Below are 20928 nucleotides of genomic sequence, written 5' to 3' on the forward strand. Positions count from 1 at the left end.
CAGGCTCCTGGCAGTTCTATGGTGGACATTTAACACGGACAGCAGGGTTTCCAGGTGACCCCAATCGGACTGCAACAGCATTCGCATGTGCGAAAGTGGGAAGAGCTCGGACAACTTTTTAGTTTCGTCAATGATTTCATAATATTTGGTTACGTTAATTGTATGTCTTAAATATTTGAAGCTGTCCCATATAATTACCTCACCCTCTACTATTGGAATATAGTCTGCGTGAGAGTAATCATTTATACGGGCCCTCGCAGCAGTAAACACTAACATTACCCCCCAGATGGGCCTGTAAAGAAAGGAAAAGATAAAAATAAACGAATGGGATCTTAACTATTTTTTGGCTTATCTAATGTTGTCCTTATGGACACTCCTCCCCCTTATTAAGACCGTCGTCCCGAGGTCCGCTTCAATAGTTTCCTCCGTGTATAGTGGCGTCAGTTTATTTCCTAGTCTTCGATTGTTCTTTACCCACACTTTCTCTCCTACATCGAAAACTCTATTGCGCCTACCAGGGTTAACGCGGTTGATTAAATTGTCCTGCGCATCTTGCACCTTGTGCGCAATTTCTAGGTGTAAGTCAGGGTCTAAGGGTAACGCGACGTCTACGGGCCTCTTTTTTGTTACCGAATGTACTGATCTGTCCCTTGTGGCGCGTAAAATAAGCTCGACCGTGTCGCTTATTTGATGTTCAATTTTCAGGCATCTGGCTATTTCCAGCAGCGTGCTATGAAAGCGTTCTACCTGCCCATTAGATGTGCTGTGAAGTGGGGGAGCATTTACTACGTTCACCCCGAAACTGTTCGCTAACAACGATGTAATTGTTTGGGAATTAAAGGCGGCCTCATTATCACAATAAACCGTTTTTGCTCGTTGGAAGATGTTCATTATTTGTAACAGGGGTGTTTTAACGTCCTCGATAGTTCGAGATGCGATTGGCTGCACTATTGCGAACTTTGACAACTTGTCAACGCAAGTGAGAAAATATTTTTTGTCGGTTGAAAAGATGTCTATATGTAAATCTTCGCCCACTTGTGCTGGAATTGGCGTCACACCCAGTTCTTGCCGTATGGGGTGTCGGACGTACTTGGCCCTGGTGCACGTTTTACAATTCGCGACAATTTCATTGGCGAGTTTTGTCATTTTGGGAAAAAAATAGTCTTGTAGAACTTGCCTAACGTTTTCCTGTGCTGCCCTGTGTGCGCGATTATGTTCTGCCGTCATTATTTCCCTTCTCTCATTCGTGTTAAAAATGTCTGTAACGAGATTCTTGCAATGCCAAAACTTCGTTGCCGGGAAATGTCTGACGAGATCGTTCTGAATTGCAGCCAAAGTGTGTAGGTCGCAATGTATTGCGTTAACTACGTCAGGATTTATTATTTGCTTTAATTCATGAAGCAACTCTGCTGCGTCAGCGAAACGTAGCTTGTGTCGACGCTTTTCGCCAAATAGGACAAAGGTTTGTTTGGTTGGGGACTCTGCTTCTTCCAGAATCAACTGGTTTCTAAAACAATTTAGGGGCTTGTCTGTCGTCTCGATCGTGTACGTGAGCGACAGTTCGCTATGGACCGTGGCGGCGTCCGACGGCTCTTCTGCTTCTATTGCATTTACGACTTGCCTGGACAACGCGTCCGCCACATGGTTTTCTTTCCCTGGCTTGTAAAATATCTTGGCATTGTGTTCGTCAATGAACGCTTTCCATCTTTTGATCTTTGCGTTAGGGTTTCTATCTGAAACTGCAAAGGTCAGAGGCTGGTGGTCGGTGTAGATGTTAATATCCTTAGTGCCATAAAGATATTGCCTTAGTTTTACTAATGCCCACTTTATTGCTAGGAGTTCTCGTTCGTTTGTGGCGTAATTCATCTCGGGGTCTTTTAATGCCCTAGAAATCATTGTGATAGGTTTACCACCTTGTGACAGGACCGCGCCGATGCCGTCCGCTGACGCATCGGTTGTCAAGTCGAACGGTTTTTTAAAGTCCGGGTATACTAGCATGACGTCTTCAGAGGCTAGGATTCTTCGTAATTTTTCAAAGGCGGCACGTTGCACAGTGTCGAATTTGACTTGTATCTTCTTCGACATGTGTTTGCTTACCGTGCCGTTTTCTCCTTTTAAGATGTTAGTCAGTGGCTTTGCTATGTCGGCAAAACCCCGAATAAAGCACCTGTAATAACTTGCGAGGCCCAAGAACGAGCGAAGCGAGAAGAGATTTTCAGGTTCTGGGAAATGTTCTATGGCCTTGACCTTTTCAGGATCAGTCTTAGTCCCGCCTCTTGACACGATGAAACCCAAGAATTCCACACTTTCTTTAAAAAAGTTAGTCTTTTCCTTGGCGATCTTCATATTAGCCTCGTTAAGTTTTTTTAAGACCCAGTCGATGTGTTTGACGTGGTCGACTTCGTTTTCTGAGAATATTATTACGTCGTCTACGTAGACATAACAGCACTTGCCGATTTGGTCTCGTAGGACGTCATCGATTGCTCTTTGGAAAATGCTGCCAGCATTTTTTAGACCAAAAGGCAATCGGCAAAACTCATACTTTCCGTTATTTACCGAAAAGGCAGTTTTCTCGCGGTCGTTCTCCGCTAGGTAAATTTGATGATAGCCTGACTTTAGGTCAAGAGTCGTAAAGTACTTGGCCTTTCCCAAATTAGCCAGGATCATGGGGATGCTGGGCATTGGGTATTTATCATCAATGGTCTTTTCATTCAGTTTCCTGAAATCAATGACCATTCGTTTTTTCTTGTTCCCCCCCTCGTCGTAACCTTTTTTGTCCACTATCCACGTGGGGCTGTTATACGGTGATTTCGAGGGTCTTATTATCCCATCTCTTAACAACTCTTTTATTTCGTTGTTTACAAAATCAGTCACCCCCATCGGGTGATTATACAATCTTGTGAAAATGGGTGTTTCGTCAGAGGTGCGTATGGTGGCAACCACTGAAGTATTAAAAGGCAAAGTTTCGCCGTTCGTGGAGAACGCTTTCGAGTTTTTGAGCATTATTTTCCTAAAATTCTCCTTCACTGCTTCGGGCACCACTATTTCACTCACGTTAGTGAAGTTGACGTCGCGGCACACATGTCTTTTGAGTTGTTCCACGTGTGGACCAACTTTTATCGTTCCTGCTGAGAAATCGATTTTCGCTTTGACTTCCTTTAGGAAGTCATGGCCCATGATGGCATCAAAGCTTTCTAATATAGGGAATAAGAAAAAGGTCCCTGGTTTACCGAAAATTTGCAACTGACATTTCCGATCTACTGTGCTAACTCCGTGCACGGAGCTAACTTGAAAGGGGGAGTCAGCCGCCACTATTCCAACTAGCTCCTTTAGGGGCTTAACATAGTTTTTGGCTGCTCCACAATCTATCAAGATTCTTATTGTTTTCCCCGCCAGCTGTCTCTCGATGAACAGCAGGTGGGACCGTTCCCTAAAAAATTGACTGAGTCTGCCTCACTTTCATTTTCGTACTCATCTTCTAATTCTTTAACCTCTGGGCCTGCCTTGTTCTCATACTGCTCTGCTGACGGCAATTCCTGCACTAGGTTATTGATTCTTTGCCGCTTTTGTCCAGAGACTCTGTCAGAGGCGTACCGGTTTTTCTGATTTGCTGCTGACGTTCCCGCCCGCACGCCGCCCGAATTGTTATGATAAGTGGGCTGTTTGTATCTGGACAACGAAGGGTCGACATCCATAGGCTCCGGTTGCTGAGACTGTGACCCGTTATGATTCCTGGGTTGCCCCTGCCAATTTTTGTTGTGTTTGGCTGAGCCCTGACTTTTGGTATAGTGTGGGTTGGCCACACTCGCATCGTGGCCGTCTTTATTTCGTGGCCTGTCATACTGTTTGTTTTGTGAAAGCTTTGGGCCATCAGCCCTTAGTGCCTTCTCTTCAACTGATCGAGCATAATTTGCGGCGAAAATGCTTCTTTCTATGCTTGACTCCGCCTCTCTGGCCAACGCCAAGGCTGAGGGCAAGTCTTTGGGCCTGGCTGGAAAGACAACCGCTTTCAAAGGCCTTCTTAGCCCATTTATGAACGTGTGGAGAGCATCGTCTCTAAATTGTTCATTAAGTACCGCGGCTGCTGCCGCGTCGTGCGTCATGATGGTTTTGTTTGTTATAAGAGTTAAACGCTTTTCGACTTCGTCGTAAAACTGCATCAAGGACATTTCGCCCTGCCTACAGATGCTTAGCTCTTGCTGCAACACACGGACCGGAGTTTTGTCAGCGTACGTGAAATCTAGGCGAGCTATAATAGCGTGAAAATTTAATACTGTGTTGTATGAGAACAAATGGCTTTTGGCGGTGCCCTTAATTTTATTTTTTATAATTGACACGGCTTGAAAATGTCGCGAGCTACCGTCGTATGGTGCGAATAGCTCATAGGCATCCGTAGCGGCTTGTCGCCATGCTACATATTCCCCTTGGGCACCTGTGAAATCCGGGAGGGATTTTACTATATCTAAGGGCTCGTCGCAGGTGACGTCTGGCATAATTTTGATTCTTTCAAAGGTTTTAATTTCGGGAGCCACCGCTTTGAGACTGTTTATTTCCCCCCATAAGTACGGAGATCTGTTCTTCAAATTTACCCGCTAACGCGTTCATCAACGCATGTACCTGGCCTTCGTCCATCGTGGGCGCTTCTATTTCTACCCTCTTTTCCGCACCTTCTACTACCTCGCGGATTTCTGCGTCCGAGTCACTTTCCTTCTCCTGTCTATATTTTGTCCAGCTCATTCGGCGTGCCGAACTTATGATATAGGGGCAGCTGAAATTAGCTCACTTGGCAAGAAAGAAGACAATACGAGAGTTGGGTTTGAATGTTCTTAAGGAGTAAATGGGCCGATTTATTTTGTGAATTGGGCAAGGGCGGTACTGTGATTGACCCGTGTTGGTTCTTTGGATTGTAAAAACATATAAAAAATTTTGATTGAACAGTCGACTCACCAGTACATTTTGCTAATTATGTAAATTTTCCTTGTGTTGATTACCGGTATCAATAGTAATAATCTCTCAAAAACGGTACCAATCGAAGTGTAGTGAATTGTCTAGGCAATTACCCATTCCAATGGAAAATGACGAAAATTCCAATAGTATCGAGAGCCCAATGATCAAGTTAAGAAGCGATAATTAAATTTTCCGTATTTCGTTAAAACTCTATGTAGATAGTCTTTCTTTTGATCATAACATATTAACTTTTAGAGAGAATGGATAAAATCTGGCATTGCTGATGCATCTTTTTTTATTACAAAATTTTCTGTATTCAGACATGTTCGAATTTATCAAAATTTGATTTTGCTAAGATGCCAACCCTTTGACAATTAATGAGTATTAATGAGATACCTCTAAATTTGTGCTTTTGTGAGACTGACTTTGCCAGCCTTAATGAAAACATTGTTACACTGAGATATGAACTCAGATATTCACTTCGTTTATGATACTCTTAATTCACTCATTGATATTTGTTTTCCTACCATGGTAGACAGGAACGGCTTAACAACCCTCTCTGGTTTTTTAAAGAGTTATATTATTTAAAAAATGTAAAGACTCAATATTAAAAAAAAATTTTTTTAAATCGCAGTTCATAGATAGCTATAATATTACAATCTGTTTGTCTATTTTTTGAACCCTTGCAGAGGGTGTTATAAAATTGGTCAGATGTTTGTAACGCAAAAAAGTTCTTGATCAGCATGAGAAGCTGAGTCGATATACCCATATCCGTCTGTCCGTTCGTCGGTGCGTATGCGTTTTACTCAGCCGTCTTAAAAGCTATCGGGTTGAATTTTTATACCCTTGCAAAAAGGGTATATTAATTTTGGTCAGAAGTGTGCAACGCATAGAACGAACCATCTCCGACCATACAAAGTATATAAAATAAGTATTCTGTAAGTTACTCAATATGTAAATTCAGTTTTACTTTATTGAATTATCTTTTGAGGTTTACAATTATGTTTTCCCTCCTTAACGTGAGTTTCTAAACTAACTTAACCATTCCCCAAGTTCTGCATAGCAGGCCTTAGCCGTTGGCTCCACCTCTCGCGACGTTGGTGCTGGCTCAGCACATTACGCATCCGCTTGGTATCGCGTTACATTGGGGACCCTCATGATGAACGTTTTGTTAGCAGGGGCTCTCACTATTCTGATATTTTGCTGGTGCAACAACGCTGACCTTGCAACTAGTGCAATGAGAAAGGGTGCACTTGTCGATACCCTCTACTTTTGGACATTGTCTTGGGGATATGCTTGGTCGTGTGTTAACTTATATATTCTTGATCAGCACGACGAGACGAGTTCAAAAGTCATGTCCGTCCGTCCGTCCGTTCGTCTGGATCAACGCAAACTCCTCCTAGACCGTAACAGCTACAGAGCTGAAATTTTGCACGTAGGCTTGTATATACTGCATTCAGCCGGATCGGACTTTTCTCAATAACTTCGTTATTTTCTGTGCTATTATAGTGAAACTTAATATTAGAGAGTTTATTACGCCTATAAACTACTGTGCCAAATTTGATCAAGATCGGATGACTATATCATATAGCTCCCATAGGAACGCTCGGTCGAAAACAGTGACTTTTGTAAATACCTGCGTTACTTTTAACGCGATTGCTTTCAAATTAAACATTTCTTAATTTAATATATCTGTTAATGACTGTGCCGAATTTGATAAAGATCGGGTGACTATATCATATAGCTCCCATAGAAACGATCGGTGGAAAACAGTGACTATTATCAATATCTTCGTTATTTCCTATGATTGTAGGCCATTATTTCGCAAACATAAGCCTTTTTAGATAAAACGTTCTTCCACATTGATGGTTGCAAGGGTATACAAACTTTGACGCGGTCGAAGTTAGCCCCGGCCCTCTGGTTTTCTGTGCTTTATATTCCCTGGAGCAGATCAAGTATGAAAATCTAGGATTGGACCACTATATCATATAGTTCTATACGAAAAGGAGGTGAAGCAGTTGGATTATGAAATTTACAAATGTGATAGTATTGAATATAAAACATCAGATCCCAAAATTTTAATCTGATCGCATAAACAGAACACAAGTTACAGTCAATATGAATCGGCTCTGCTCCCAGTTCTGCTGCCTACAAAGTCATTCGTCATCAACAGTGCGCATGCATACACACACAGACGCAACGCTACATAAACTGTATGTGTATGCGTGACGTGCTTTGCTTAGAGACTGAGGGAAGAGGAAGAAAAATTGTAATGTTTTGTTTGTGTTTTGTTGAATTGAGTTGCCAAGGACTGCAAGGATATCCATACTTCGGCATAGCCGAATTTAGCTTCTTTGTTATTAATAAATGATCTTTCATTGGTAGTGTCACATTCTCGTGTGCTTATGTGCGTGGATGCTTTATGCTTTACCTCTGTATTAAAAACATTAATATTATTGTTGCTCGTTCGACTAGTTAATCTAGCTCCGCCAGTGCCTTTGAAATAAATTTAATCCATTTAATCCTCAAGTTAGGTCAGCGTAAGCTTTTTAATTCTGCAAGTAATTTCAGGTTATTTTACAAATTTCTTATAACTAATAATTATACAATCTCATTCCACTTACTCTAGTCTTGGCCTCTTGGCTACGAAAAAACAACTGAACACGCGGTTCTTATGTATGTACTTAGATCAATGCAGCTGCGTATTTTCGCGCTTATGTGTCTACTTATGTATAATAAAGTACCGCAAGAGTAGAATGAGAGAGAGAGAGTTTTAAAGTTTTTAAAGAGCGTCATTCTGTTTGTTCGGACAGAGTTCCGTTTTGTGTTACAGTGGTACGAAGTTTATTCGCAGGCCCGAATTTCGGCAACATTCCCCTCCGAGCAAGCGAGCCACTGGAGCTTGCTTCATTTTTCCCGACATCGAGGACTGCTAACTTTACTGCTGGTCTGGAGAGGACACCTAGTTGTGTCTGTACCTTCGCCTGCCGGACTTGACCATCTTCTGCGGTGTTCACTTCGACCACTCGACATTTTGTCCAGGTATTACGACGCTGATTTTCGTCCACTATAAGTACAATATCGCCTACACCAATTCGCTTTACTTTTTTATGCCACTTGGACCTTCGTGTTATGTTTGGTAGCATCTCTTTGACCCAGCGTTTTCAAAATAGGTTGGCGAACATCTCACTCTGGCGGAGCGACCATTTATAGTCGATTTGTTCCGGATCGCAAATCGGTTTTTCTCCATTTGATGAGCCAAGCAACAGATGATTTGGCGTTAGAGCTTCTTGGTCTTCGTCGTCCAGGGACACGTATGTCAGGGGCCTGGAGTTGACCGTCATTTCCACCTCTGCCATTGCGGTAAGAAGACCTTCATCTGAGAATTTTTGATTTGGTGTTATACGGTATAACACGGTTTTAACGGAACGCACTAAGCGCTCCCAGGCTCCTCCCATGTGAGGAGCTGACGGTGGGTTGAAGTACCACGATATTTCCTGCTGCGACAATTCTCGGTGCATTTTTGCATCTTCCAGTTGAAGTTTGTCTCTAAGAAAGGCATCGGTCCCTCGAAAATTAGTCCCGTTATCGCTATATATTTCCTTTGGTATGCCTCGGCGCGATATATGGCGTCTTAAGCCCACTAGGCATGAGTTTGTGGTTAGACTATGCACGATCTCAATGCTTATTGCTCGCATTGTGAGGCAGGTTATCAGCATGCCCCACCTTTTCAATGACTTTCTTCCATCGATAACTGTTAGTGGCCCAAAATAATCAACTCCTACATACGTAAAAGTTGGCTTGAATGCACCCAGTCTAGCCCTCGGTAGGGGCGCCATTAAGGGTGCCATGGGTCGAGCACTACTCAGCTTACATTGTTGGCAATTTCGACGAATCCCTTTAAGGAGAGGTCTTAGTTTTGGAATAAAATATTTTTGCCTCACCTCATTTACTGTTGTCTCATGATTCATGTGATAATATTTTTCATGGTAGTGCCGGACTATCAGCTTTGTAACCCAGTGTTGGGTGGGTAGAGCGATTCGTCCTTCAGGGATGCCAGCGAAGCGACTGGCTCTATCGCGTACACACAATACCCCATGGTCATTTAGAAATAGTTGTAACCTCCATAGTGGACTGCTCCGGCAAACGTGGAGGCCGTTTTCGATGGCTGTGTACTCTTCGTTGTAACATTCTTGTTGTATGTTCCGGTAAAGAAACATTCTGGCTTCATTAATTTGGGATGCCGGTCGGTTTGTATTCTCATTTGATATACGTATTTTCTTGATCAATTTCCTCTTATAGGCAAGCCAACATGCAATTGCCCTTGTCAATCGATTCCATTTTGAAAAGTACTCGTAATTGATTCTTACTGATTCCCTTCGCATGTGAAGGAAACGAGGACGCAGTTCCTCAGTGGCTGTCCTTTCATTGGTAGTTTCCGTCGTAGGTTGTTGTGTCGCAAAGTGCAGCGAGTACCCGTTTGGAGTTCGAACACCACTTGCGCATATGGAAGCCCCCGCTTGCGTGGACTTCTCTAACTTCCTTCGCTAATGTAATGGCTTCTTCTTCTGAATGGCATGAATCGATGTAGTCGTCTACATAGTGACTTGACTGAATAGCTTTAGCTGCCGCAGGAAACTCGTCCGCGTGTTTCTTAGCGTTCAAGTCGCGCACATAGTGCGCTATACAGGGTGAGCACGTGGCTCCAAATGTCAACACATTTAATTGGAAAGTTTCTACGACTCCGGTTGTCTGATTTTGCCATAGGAATCGTTGTGCTTTAGCGTCTTCTTCTCGTACTGCTATTCGATGGAACATTTCGGCGATGTCACCGCTCACGCCGATTGCTCTCATCCTAAAGTTGTACATAATCTGCAGCAAGGGCACGAGCAAATCGGGCCCCTTTAGAAGAAAGTCATTTAGGGCTACTCCTGATGATTGAGCTGCCGCGTCCCACACCAATCTGACCCTGTCAGGTTTATGTGGATTTCGTACAGTAAAAATGGGTAAGTACCATGCGTTTTCGGGTTTCTCCCTGATTTCTTCCTCTGGCAACTTTCTGGCATAGCCTTTGGCTATCAAGTTTTGTATTTGATTATGTAGCTCATTCGCAAAAGGAGGGTGCTGCCATTTTCTCTTGCATGCATAAGAGTCGTCGTTTTGCTACCGGCAGGCTATTTGGAAATACACGGGGGCCATCTTTCCAATGCAATCCCGTGGTGTACGTCCGCGAGCTGTAACTAACAGTGTCCTCCAGAATCTGTAGAGATCGCTCTTCATCAGGGGACTTGGTAAATATCGGCGGTGATTTTTCCTCCGTTAGCAAATGTTTTTTAACCATCTCATGCAAATCCAGATCGCATTGACAGCGATGCAGGTTGAGTCCTCCCCCAGATCGTCCCGATCCGCCATATATAGTCCATCCTAGTCTCGTTTTTGCAGCTATTGGTTGCTGCCATTTTCCTTCGCGCACCTTTAGCGAAGCTATGAGATTCGGATTATTACTGCCGATTATCATTTGAGGCATTGCGTTAATGAAGCTCGGGATAGGCAGGTTTTTTAAATGCGGATATCTCTGTTTTATCCTATCTGCTATCATCGTCTCGGCTGAAAGACCAATGGAATTAACCGTACAGACTTCATTTACTTTAAACAATTTATTGCCCAGTCCTTGTTTTGAGATTTTCAAGTTCAGCTGCTTGGATTCCGGCTCCTGCCGACTAACATCGCCGGTCCATCTAATGCATAGTGGATTGGCGAAACCTTTCACTTCGAGCGCATCAGCCAATTTTTCTTCTACAAGTGTTAGAGTCGATCCGTCATCCACAAATGCGTAGATATCGACGGATTTCGAATTGGAGTGCAAAGTGACTGGAACGATTCGAACATAACATTCTGGCTGGTCGGTTAGTGACCCACGATGATTGTGCAGCACGCTTTCCGTAACATCCTTGTGAAGGAGACGGTGATGTTTTGCTTTGCAGCCATTTATGTCGCAAGCTACGCGACTCCAGCAGGGTCCCTTGTGGTTTTTGAGACACTGAGCACATAGGTGATGGTTATTTATCGCGTTCCATCTGGCTTCGACTGACATCCGCAACAACTTTTCGCAAGACACTGGTTTGTGGTGTCCTTTGCATATCGCACAGACTGTGTTTTTAGGGCTATCTGTAGGCGCTGCGGTATGTGTATGCATCACTCCTCTGTTGATTCTCTTCTTGTCGCTTTCTAGTAATATGTTGGGCGTAGATACGCGACTCGCCGCTTCCGCCAATTCAAACAACCAATCCGCTAGGTGCTGTATGTTCGGGTAGGGTATGGATTTTGAATGTAGAGCCCAGTTAAGCATCATATCAGGTCCCGTCTTCTCGATAAGCTCTTGTAATAACGTAGGGTTGTTCAGGTGCGCATCTAGCTTGCTTGCCCTAATGGTAGCGCACATATTTTTCACCGCAAATGCAAACTCGATCAGCGGTTCTAGCTTGCCCTTTGGAGGAGGCAAATTTCGCACATTCTCCATCAACAGTTTTATTATGTGTTCCGGGCGTCCAAAGTACATTCTCAAAGTACTTATAACGCTCGGCAGCATTTCTGGGAACAGTAGGCTGTCTCGCACGGCTTCAAGGGCCCTACCTTTCAGACATCTCTGCAGACGCATAGCGTTTTCCTCGTTGCTGTATCCACCGATCCGGGTGCTAGTTTCATAGGTGCTTATGAAAAGTGGCCATTCTCTTGGATCTCCTTTGAAAACTGGTAATTCACTCGGCATTGATTGTCGAGCAGCTACTTGTTGTGGTGTTATGCCGTTGGTTTTGCACGGCATGCTCTGCGCTCTGGTACTCGTCGCCTGTGGAGTATTGGTTGCACTATCATTCGTCATCATTATGTATCGATGTATTCCAGCAGCATGTTGTGGATGATCCTTCGCTTCTCCGTTTGACTGTACTCTCGGGTTGAGTAGGTCGTACTTACGGCGCAGATATTCCCTTTCGAGGCACATTTCGTCCTCTAATTGTTGCAAAAGTATTTGCTGATCTTCCGGCATTGCTTCATCTTCCACGTGTTGATCTTTGTTGCCTGGGTGGTTAACCTTGAAATGGGATTCAGTTTCGAGGTTATGTTCACCTTCATCACACACGTGGCGACATGTCTCGCACATCCAGGAACTCGAGGTGGCACTGCTCTTCGATCCGCAGCAGGTGCAGTGGAATTGAGATGCACACCTGGAGCATGTGAGCATTTCCTGGTTGGCCGGCTCCTGGCACAGACCACAGTTTCCAGTCGTTGCCATGTCTATATGTACCTAATTTTACGCGTGGTAAAATTAAAATTTGTTCTTTCCTTGGGATTTGTATTAGTCCCTCCTCTTTAGGTCTCCGTAGCTCTACTACACCTTAGGAATTAAAGAATTTGCTCAGAATTCTTTACGAAAGAGTGAATTTAATTTCACGTAGAAATTAAAAGAATTTCACCACTAAAAATTAAAAAGAATTGTTGCTCGTTAGACTAGTTAATCTAGCTCCGCCAGTGCCTTTGAAATAAATTTAATCCATTTAATCCTCAAGTTAGGTCAGCGTAAGCTTTTTAATTCTGCAAGTAATTTCAGGTTATTTTACAAATTTCTTATAACTAATAATTATACAATCTCATTCCACTTACTCTAGTCTTGGCCTCTTGGCTACGAAAAAACAACTGAACACGCGCTTCTTATGTATGTACTTAGATCAATGCAGCTGCGTATTTTCGCGCTTATGTGTCTACTTATGTATAATAAAGTACCGCAAGAGTAGAATGAGAGAGAGAGAGTTTTAAAGTTTTTAAAGAGCGTCATTCTGTTTGTTCGGACAGAGTTCTCGTGTGCTTATGTGCGTGGATGCTTTATGCTTTACCTCTGTATTAAAATTATATCTTCTTCTTCCCTGATTCAATCCGATCTTCTTGATCAGGATCAACAGCCGAGTCGATCTAGCTTTGTCCGTCTGTCCGTATGAACACCTAGATCTATAAGAGCTAGAGCCACAAAATTTGATATGTATACTCGTTAATTGTATAGAGTTAATTGGAAATTTGCCACGCCCTCTTACGACTCCAGAATTTAGATAAAGCTGTTTTCCTTAAAAAGTATAACAGCTAGAGATATTAAATTTGGTTTATATACTCGTATAGTTAGCACGCAGAAACAAATTGTTAAAACTTTTTGCCACGTTCCCGGAATTTACACAAAACTTATTTTTTTTTAAATGCTTCTTAATGACAGCTACCGACGTTAAATTTGGTATGTAAACTAGCTTAATAGACGCGCAGATATTAACCTTTTAAAAATTTTGACACGCCCACTTCCGCCCCCGAAAATGAAATAAAACTGTGAAAACTGTAGTTTTCTCGAAAACTAACAAAGCTAAAGTCACCAAATTTAAAATGTAGATTTTTTTAGTAAGCGCGCAGGATTTGTACACTTAAATATTTTGCCACGCCCATTTCCGTCTCCTTAATTTAGAAAAAATCGATTGCCTGCTGCAATTTTTTGACTATCACAACCAAATTCGGCAGACCAATTAATCTTTTATATTATTATACCATAAATTAACTTTTAATCCTCATATTTCCACTACTGTAAAACTATGAATGTTCTTAGCTTTATAAAACGATGGTGAAAAGAGTTTGACGATCCGTACACAATCGAAAGCCTGTATACTTCATTAATCCGTCCTATCATAGAGGGCGGATCATGCATATGGTCACCCCAATATGAGACGCACGGAAGTAAAATTGAATCAGTTTCAAATCCATTTCTCTTCTAAAGCTGTGTATCCACACTCAAATTTGTATGACAAACGTGTTGTGTTTGAATCAAATTTTGAACGTGGATAGTGTTGTTTCCAGTAATTTTCGTGTTTGAAGTGCGTGTTTAACGAAAATAGAACTGGTTTTATCTTCGACGTGTTTGACGTAACTGATTTGTTTGTCATACAAATTTGAGTGTGGATACACAGCTTTAGAAGAGAAATGGATTTAAAACTGATTCAATTTTACTTCCGTGCGTCAGCTTAAATTGGAATCGGAATGCCAATTTGCCATCGTACTCCAGTAGGCTTCTTTTAATCAATCTTCTTGCACCAATTAATCGTAGAGTAATGCTTGGTGCTATCATCATACACAAACTTATAATAGGTTAAATAACTTATTTAGACTAAACATCGTGTTCATCTGAAATGGAAAAAAAAGTACAACAAATAAAAGTCATAAAGATTCATATGACAATTATTGCTTAAAACCAAACAAAACATGCACTCTGTGGAAAACACTTAAGATTATAACAACGGCGCGGTATCAAGTAACCGACGTCATTAGAATAAGTATTTTTAAGAACAATTGTCGCCTCCTAGAGTCTAAGAGTTCATTTATATACAAGCTAACACATCCGGCCTGACATAAGTCATCGGCCTAAATTCTGCATGGGCAGCAAACCTGCAACTATATTTCTGCTTGCCATGCAATCGCTTCACCGCTGACAATGCTCCACGCGCGGACGTCGTGACGTTTGAACTTGATCCATGCAACATAATTGCTGACACAGCGATTATAGGTCAGGGCTAGCTTAGCGTAAGAACATTTTGTACTTTTGGTCTTCCAGTCTTTTACGAACAATAAACAGAATCGGTCGATCCAAAATAATTATCATATACTTAGTGACATCGCACAAGTAAAGAACATTATTAACTTTCGCCCAACTTGTTCTAAAAAAAAATACTCAAACACCCTGAGGAAGAAATCAACATCGTCATTACGGCTTTTGAGTTTGCAAGGAAAAAAAAAAAAAAAAATTTCAGCCCGATAAAACGCATACACACGGACGCACAGACGGACATGGCTATATCGACTCAGCTTCTGTGCGTTACAAACATCTGATCAATTTTATAATACCCTCTGCAAGGGTATAAAAAAAATCAACAAGTTATAAAAAATAACTATTACAAAAAAATCAGAAACAAAAAATCAACAAGTTATAAAAATAAAAATAAATATATATAATAAAAATAAATTTTAAAAAATCTACAACAAAAAACCAACGAGTTATAAAAAATACCTATGTAAAACGAAAGCAGCAACAAAAATCTGCAACACAAAATCAACAAGTTATATAAAATAACTAAAACAAAAATACAGAAAAATCATCAGCAAAAAAATCAAGAAGTTATAAAGAACAACTAAGCTAGAAGAGACTAGCAGAAGGGCGAGACGAAGAGAAGACAACACACAGCAGCGAATTATTCTATTTAAAATATTTTTACACATATTTAAAAGAAGACATGTACATAAGTAGAGTGCTTGTTTAAAAATAAAAATACAAATACGTTTTATCTAAAAAGGCTTATGTTTGCGAAAGAATGGCCTACAATCATAGGAAATAACGAAGACATTGACCAAAGTCACAGTTTTCCACCGATCGTTCCTATGGGAGCTATATGATATAGTCACCCGATCTTTATCAAATTCGGCACAGTCATTAACAGATATATTTAATTAAGAAATGTTTAACTTGAAAGCAATCGCGTTAAAAGAAACGAAGTTATTTACAAAAGTCACTGTTTTCGACCGATCGTTCCTATGGGAGCTATATGATATAGTCACCCGATCTTTATCAAATTCGGCACAGTCATTAACAGATATACTAAACTAACAAATGTTTAATTTGAAAGCAATCGCGGTAAAAGTAACGAAGTTATTTACAAAAGTCACTGTTTTCGACCGATCGTTCCTATGGGAGCTATATGATATAGTCATCCGATCTTGATCAAATTTGGCACAGTAGTTTATAGGCGTAATAAACTCTCTAATATTAAGTTTCACGATAATAACATAGAAAATAACGAAGTTATTGAGAAAAGTCACTGTTCGTGACTTTGGGGTTTGTATGGGAGCTATATGATATAGTGGTCCGATCCGGCTGAATCCGAGATATACAACGCCTGCAGTATATACAAGCCTAGGTGCAAAATTTCAGCTTTGTAGCTCTTACGGTCTAGGAGGAGTTTGCGTTGACCCAGACGGACGGATGGACGGACGGACATGGCTATTTGAACTCGTCTCGTCGTGCTGATCAAGAATATATACTTTGTATGGTCGGAGATGCTTCGTTCTATTCGTTGCACACTTCTGACCAAAATTAATATACCCTTTTTGCAAGGGTATAAAAATATTAACTTACACAACACTTTTGTAAATAAAATCAGTTTTGAATTCAACGAATAAATATTAGGTTATTTTCCTTCTCTCTGGAATCCCTGTTCACTCTGCTTGGGCTCGCGCGAAAAAGGCTGTCCTGGTGTCGTATGGGCCACTTGGACGTACTTCGAATTGTACGCTTTAACGTCCAGACAACGTGCCAATCAATTTAGAGTACGCAAACTGAGCTGCTCTGTGTACTTAATGGACTGTATAGTAAACATGCAGACAATGATAAGTCCTCTCAAGATTCCAGTGTTTGAGCAGTTAGAGGTTATTATGGAAAACTGCACACCAGATCTTAAAAGATTTTTCCGTCCCCACAGGATAAGAAATCTGGACGATCTGATGCAGTTAGCAGTAGAACACGAAATGCCGGCATGCCGGAAGGAATGTTGTTAGATATCGGGAAACGAGCGCGGTTTCAGCATCTGGGGCGCGAGCAAGGACCATCCAACAGGCTCCTCACCAGTCAGCAATTATTAAATCAGCAGGTACACAATTGAAGCCCACAATTTATTCGGGAACCTCGAGCAGCTTTATAAGCAGGCAGATGTTGGAAACCTTAAAGGGCAATGTAAAATGAAAAGACACTCAAAAGCAGGTGTACATGACAGACCGGAAGGCGCGAGAAATAACAGGACAATGGACAGGATACGTGAGACTCGGCAACAAGGGAAAAAATACACCATTTCTTGTCATGCCGGACGGAATGGATAATGGACACCAAATATTGAACGGACAGATTCCAATAGTCAAACGAATACAAAGCAGGCTAGTAGAAAGAATATTCATCATGTTGACCCAGAGAGACGAGCAGCAGGAAGTTATGGACCAGAAGTTGAAGGTATTGCGTCCACTGTACCGGGTTCTTGGCCGAGAATTGATGCCAAACGCATTTGCATACCAAGATGACACTGTGGTAGTGAGATAAACTGTTGTAAACCATATAAAACACTTGCGAGAAGTGTTCAGAAGGTTATTTGCTATGCTAAGATTGTAGGCCGTTTGGTCGCAAACATTCGACTTTTTAGATAATTACAGTAATATTAATTGATTGATCTTCTAATTCAAATTGTGCTTTATAGGAGGGTTTCTTTAAAATGGTTGGTACATCTCTTAAAAGGTCATAATTAATGGTTGAGTGAACAATAGGCGGATGAAAATACCATTCAAGAATGGACAATACCATTCTTATAAAAGCTAGAAGATCTGTCTGCAAAAGCAATAGAACTGCATGTTGCTTGATTATTATTGATATTGAGCATTTTGTATATACATTTTTTTTTTTTTTTTTGCAGGATACAAATTGTCTGGATAATAAACTTGATGCAATATTGAAATCCTCATCTGAAGCGATAGCAGCTCGGGCTTTAACTGAGTTAAGTAAATGCTCCAAATCCAAATATAAAGACACAATTCCCATAGAAGGATTTTTAAATTCTAATGTTGGGGACAAAAGGGCTAATAATATTTACGAAGTACGACCGTACTTATTTAATTCAAACTTAAAAGAGACTTCAACCTCCAACGTTACAGAAGAAGCTGAGTTTAAAAAAAATGCAATTATACCTGGATCACATTGTGAACTTATTAGACCTTGTGAATTAGCAAAAATGTCGAAGGTACAAGACGAATCGGAAGTTGAGCAATATAGAAATTTGCAGCAGCAACTAGAGACTGCCGCTGTACTTATGGATATAAGCAAAAAAATTGTAATTTCACCTCCATGCTCCAATCCCCAATCCCCATGTCTTACTACTGTTAAAGATTCAAGTATTAAGAGTTCTGTGATAAAAAAGAAACGTCCAAAAAATGATAATGAACTTCATGGCCTTGTCGAAATTGACCTCTCTATAAAAAAACACAAGGAATATTTTAAACAGCGGAATCCAATTCCAGTACTCAGACTTGGGCAAAATACAATAATCGATAATCAGATAAACAGTTTGAATCGGAGCCCCGATGTTAACAATTACAGTATTACCATAACCGACGTGTTACCAGCCAACTGCAAATTAAAATCAATGTCGAACAAATCAGAAAATGTTCTTTTTTGTCATACAGACTCGGGAGATAGTTATGATTCAAACAAATTGGAGATGGATATTGCACCTACTAAAAATGATAGGCAATCACCTGACAGCTTGAGTTCAGACCATGCGACCGATGCTGCTACTACTCAACTGTGGCAAGCACTTGCACGCTCGGCAGGTAATTAAAAATTATACAGGGGTGGTCAAAAGTATTTACACAATTAACTTTATTCTGAAACTTTTATTCACAAAGTTATTTTGTTGTTGTTGTAAGTAAATCACAACAAGACAACATTCTAATCTTTGCTCTCAGAGCGTATTTCAATATTCAACTCTCGTGTTTTTACCATTTTAATAGTTCGTTCTCAAATTATCAATCTTAATATTTTAATTGGAGCTTTTTTTAGTACCAAAGAAAGCAAAACTAACTTTTTTTAGAAACTGAAGTCACAGAATAAGAGTACATTTTCATTATACATTCTTTGTGTAAATACTTTTGACCACCCCTGTAAATTTGAACAGCTTGTAAATATAAAAGAAACACTTAAGTGTTTGTATTCGTCTAAAAATAAGTTTATTTACTTAGTAAAGATTAAAAAAAAAATATTCTCAAACAAGCAATAGTAGTAATTTAACTGCCGCCGTGTACAGACGTGTTTATTTTTAATTAGATTGATTAATTAGATTGCTCTAATAGCAATAAATACTAAGTTGCAACAACAAAGTGCGTAATTTTTACAAATGCCATGTAAAAAGTCGACGTGAGCGTCGACTCTCGGTCCAACGCAACAACGCGTACTTTTCGGTGGTGTCGCCGATCCCACTGAATGCTAACATAAGCAATAACACCGAAAGTGCCAGCCACTCAGCAATCAACAGCAACTTACCGTGGAGATAGCAGTGTGCTTCTCCAGCAATATCGATAACTGGGTCACCGATTGCATCGACCAGCACCGTCAGCTCGTTGACAGCAACTACTGCAACGTCTGCCGAAGTATTGACCTGCCTCAAGCCGTCAACGATAAGTCGCCCAAAGTCAGCCACAATAGTAAACTCAACGACTTCTGTCCAAACTGGAATGGATAGATATATTAAAATAACTAAGCGGAAGCTAAGCCCTCAAAAAGAAAAAAAAGTGGCAATACGCCGAAAATAACCAAACCAAATGAACGAGTAGCACTCCTTAGCGGGAATCGTTTTAAAATTCTTGCCGATCAGCAAGATGATCAAGCCGGCGCTGTAGATATAGTTAAATCGGCTAGACCACCCCCTTTATACATCCGTGAAGCCAACTGCAGCGCCCTGATTTCGAAGCTAGTAGAAACAGTAGGAGCAAACAACTTTGTTGTAACCCCTCTCAATATTAAAGAAATTAAATGTCAAACCCAAACTGAGGACAATTTCCGCATCATCGAAAAGTACCTCCGTAATGCTAACATCAACTTCTATACCTACCAACTAAAAAGCAGTAAAGGGCTCCAGGTTGTGTTGAAGGGGATTAAGCAATCGGTCCCTACTCAAGACGCGTTTGCTCGAAAAAGGGTTTGCGGTCAAATCCGTTGTCAACATCATCAACAGGAACAAAGTCGCTCGGCCTCTCTGTAAAATCGAGCTCCAAGCAGATGCAAAGCGGTCGAAGCCAAATGAAGTGCACCCAATCTACAACCTACAGGTCCTATTACACAGAAGAATCACCGTAGAAAAACTGCCAGGAATACAACCACACTTCTAACAACTGCAATCTCAGGTCAGTGTGTGTTGGCTGTGGCGAACATCATAAAGATGGCATTTGCACCAAGGACAGAAACAATGTCGCACTAAGACTATGCAGTAACTGTGGAGGGAACCACACGGCCAATTACAGAGGATGCTCTGTCTTCAAGGATCTTAAATCTCACGTAAACGGGCGCAAACCCCCAGCTGGACCAAACATCACCGTCAACGCCTCTAAAACTACACCGGAGGTATTCTTCGCCAAGGCTGTTAGATCATCTAACATGCCTGCTACATACAGTTCTAGTGTATCCTTCGCTAGTGTGCTCCGAACTGGACAGACGGAGCCCGCAAAAGAGACCCCGTCACTCCACCATCTACAGAATCCGCAACCTAGCGCACCAGAGCTTGGCCAGCAAACTCCAAGTGGTTTGGAGGCCCTATTGATCTCACTCAATCAAAACATGACCACTTTTATGACGTTCATGCAAAACTCTATAAAACACTCGTTCATCAACAGATTTGAAACACAGCACCTACAAGCAACTGCTATAACCGTCCAAACCAGCTGCGGCAACACTACATTGGTTGTCCTGTACTGCCCACCACGCTTCTCAATCTCTGAAAAGGAATTCACCGATTTCTTTAACACACTCGGAGATCGCTTCATTGCAGCAGGGGACTATAACGCCAAACATACGCACTGGGGATCTCGCCTGGTAAATCCTAAAGGCAAGCAGTTGTACAACACAATAGTCAACCCTCTCAATAAGATAGATTGCGTCTCACCGGGTAGGCCTACTTATTGGCCCACAGATCCACAGAAAGTGCCTGACTTGATTGATTTCGCAGTAACCAAGAGGATTCCACGTAATCGGATCACTGCGGATACACTGCTAGATTTAACTTCCGATCACTCTCCAGTGCTATTCACACTAGTAACAAGACCTCAAGTACTTGATCGCTAATATAGGCTTACACACAACAAAACAAGTTGGCTTAAATT

At 41.3% G+C, this 20928-nt stretch overlaps 1 protein-coding gene across 5 annotated transcripts in view; it reads left to right on the plus strand.

Moving 5' to 3' along the window:
- GATAd overlaps positions 1-20928 on the plus strand; it is a 144372-nt gene that overhangs the window by 78867 nt on the left and 44577 nt on the right. For 4 of the 5 annotated variants that reach the window (XR_011032024.1, XR_011032019.1, XM_068286839.1 and 1 more), the window contains one exon: positions 17475-18387. The exons of the other annotated variant lie outside the window; for it this stretch is intronic. Coding sequence is in view for 2 of the 4 variants with exons in the window: in XM_068286839.1 (XP_068142940.1) it covers positions 17475-18387 (913 nt within the window). In the remaining 2 variants the exon portion in view is untranslated. The remainder of the gene's footprint in view (positions 1-17474; positions 18388-20928) is intronic. 5 annotated transcript variants of the gene reach the window in all.

The sequence above is a fragment of the Drosophila tropicalis genome, unplaced genomic scaffold (assembly GCF_018151085.1).
Source record: "Drosophila tropicalis isolate 14030-0801.00 unplaced genomic scaffold, ASM1815108v1 contig_1002, whole genome shotgun sequence".
In the NCBI taxonomy this organism is placed as follows: Eukaryota; Metazoa; Arthropoda; class Insecta; order Diptera; family Drosophilidae; genus Drosophila; species Drosophila tropicalis.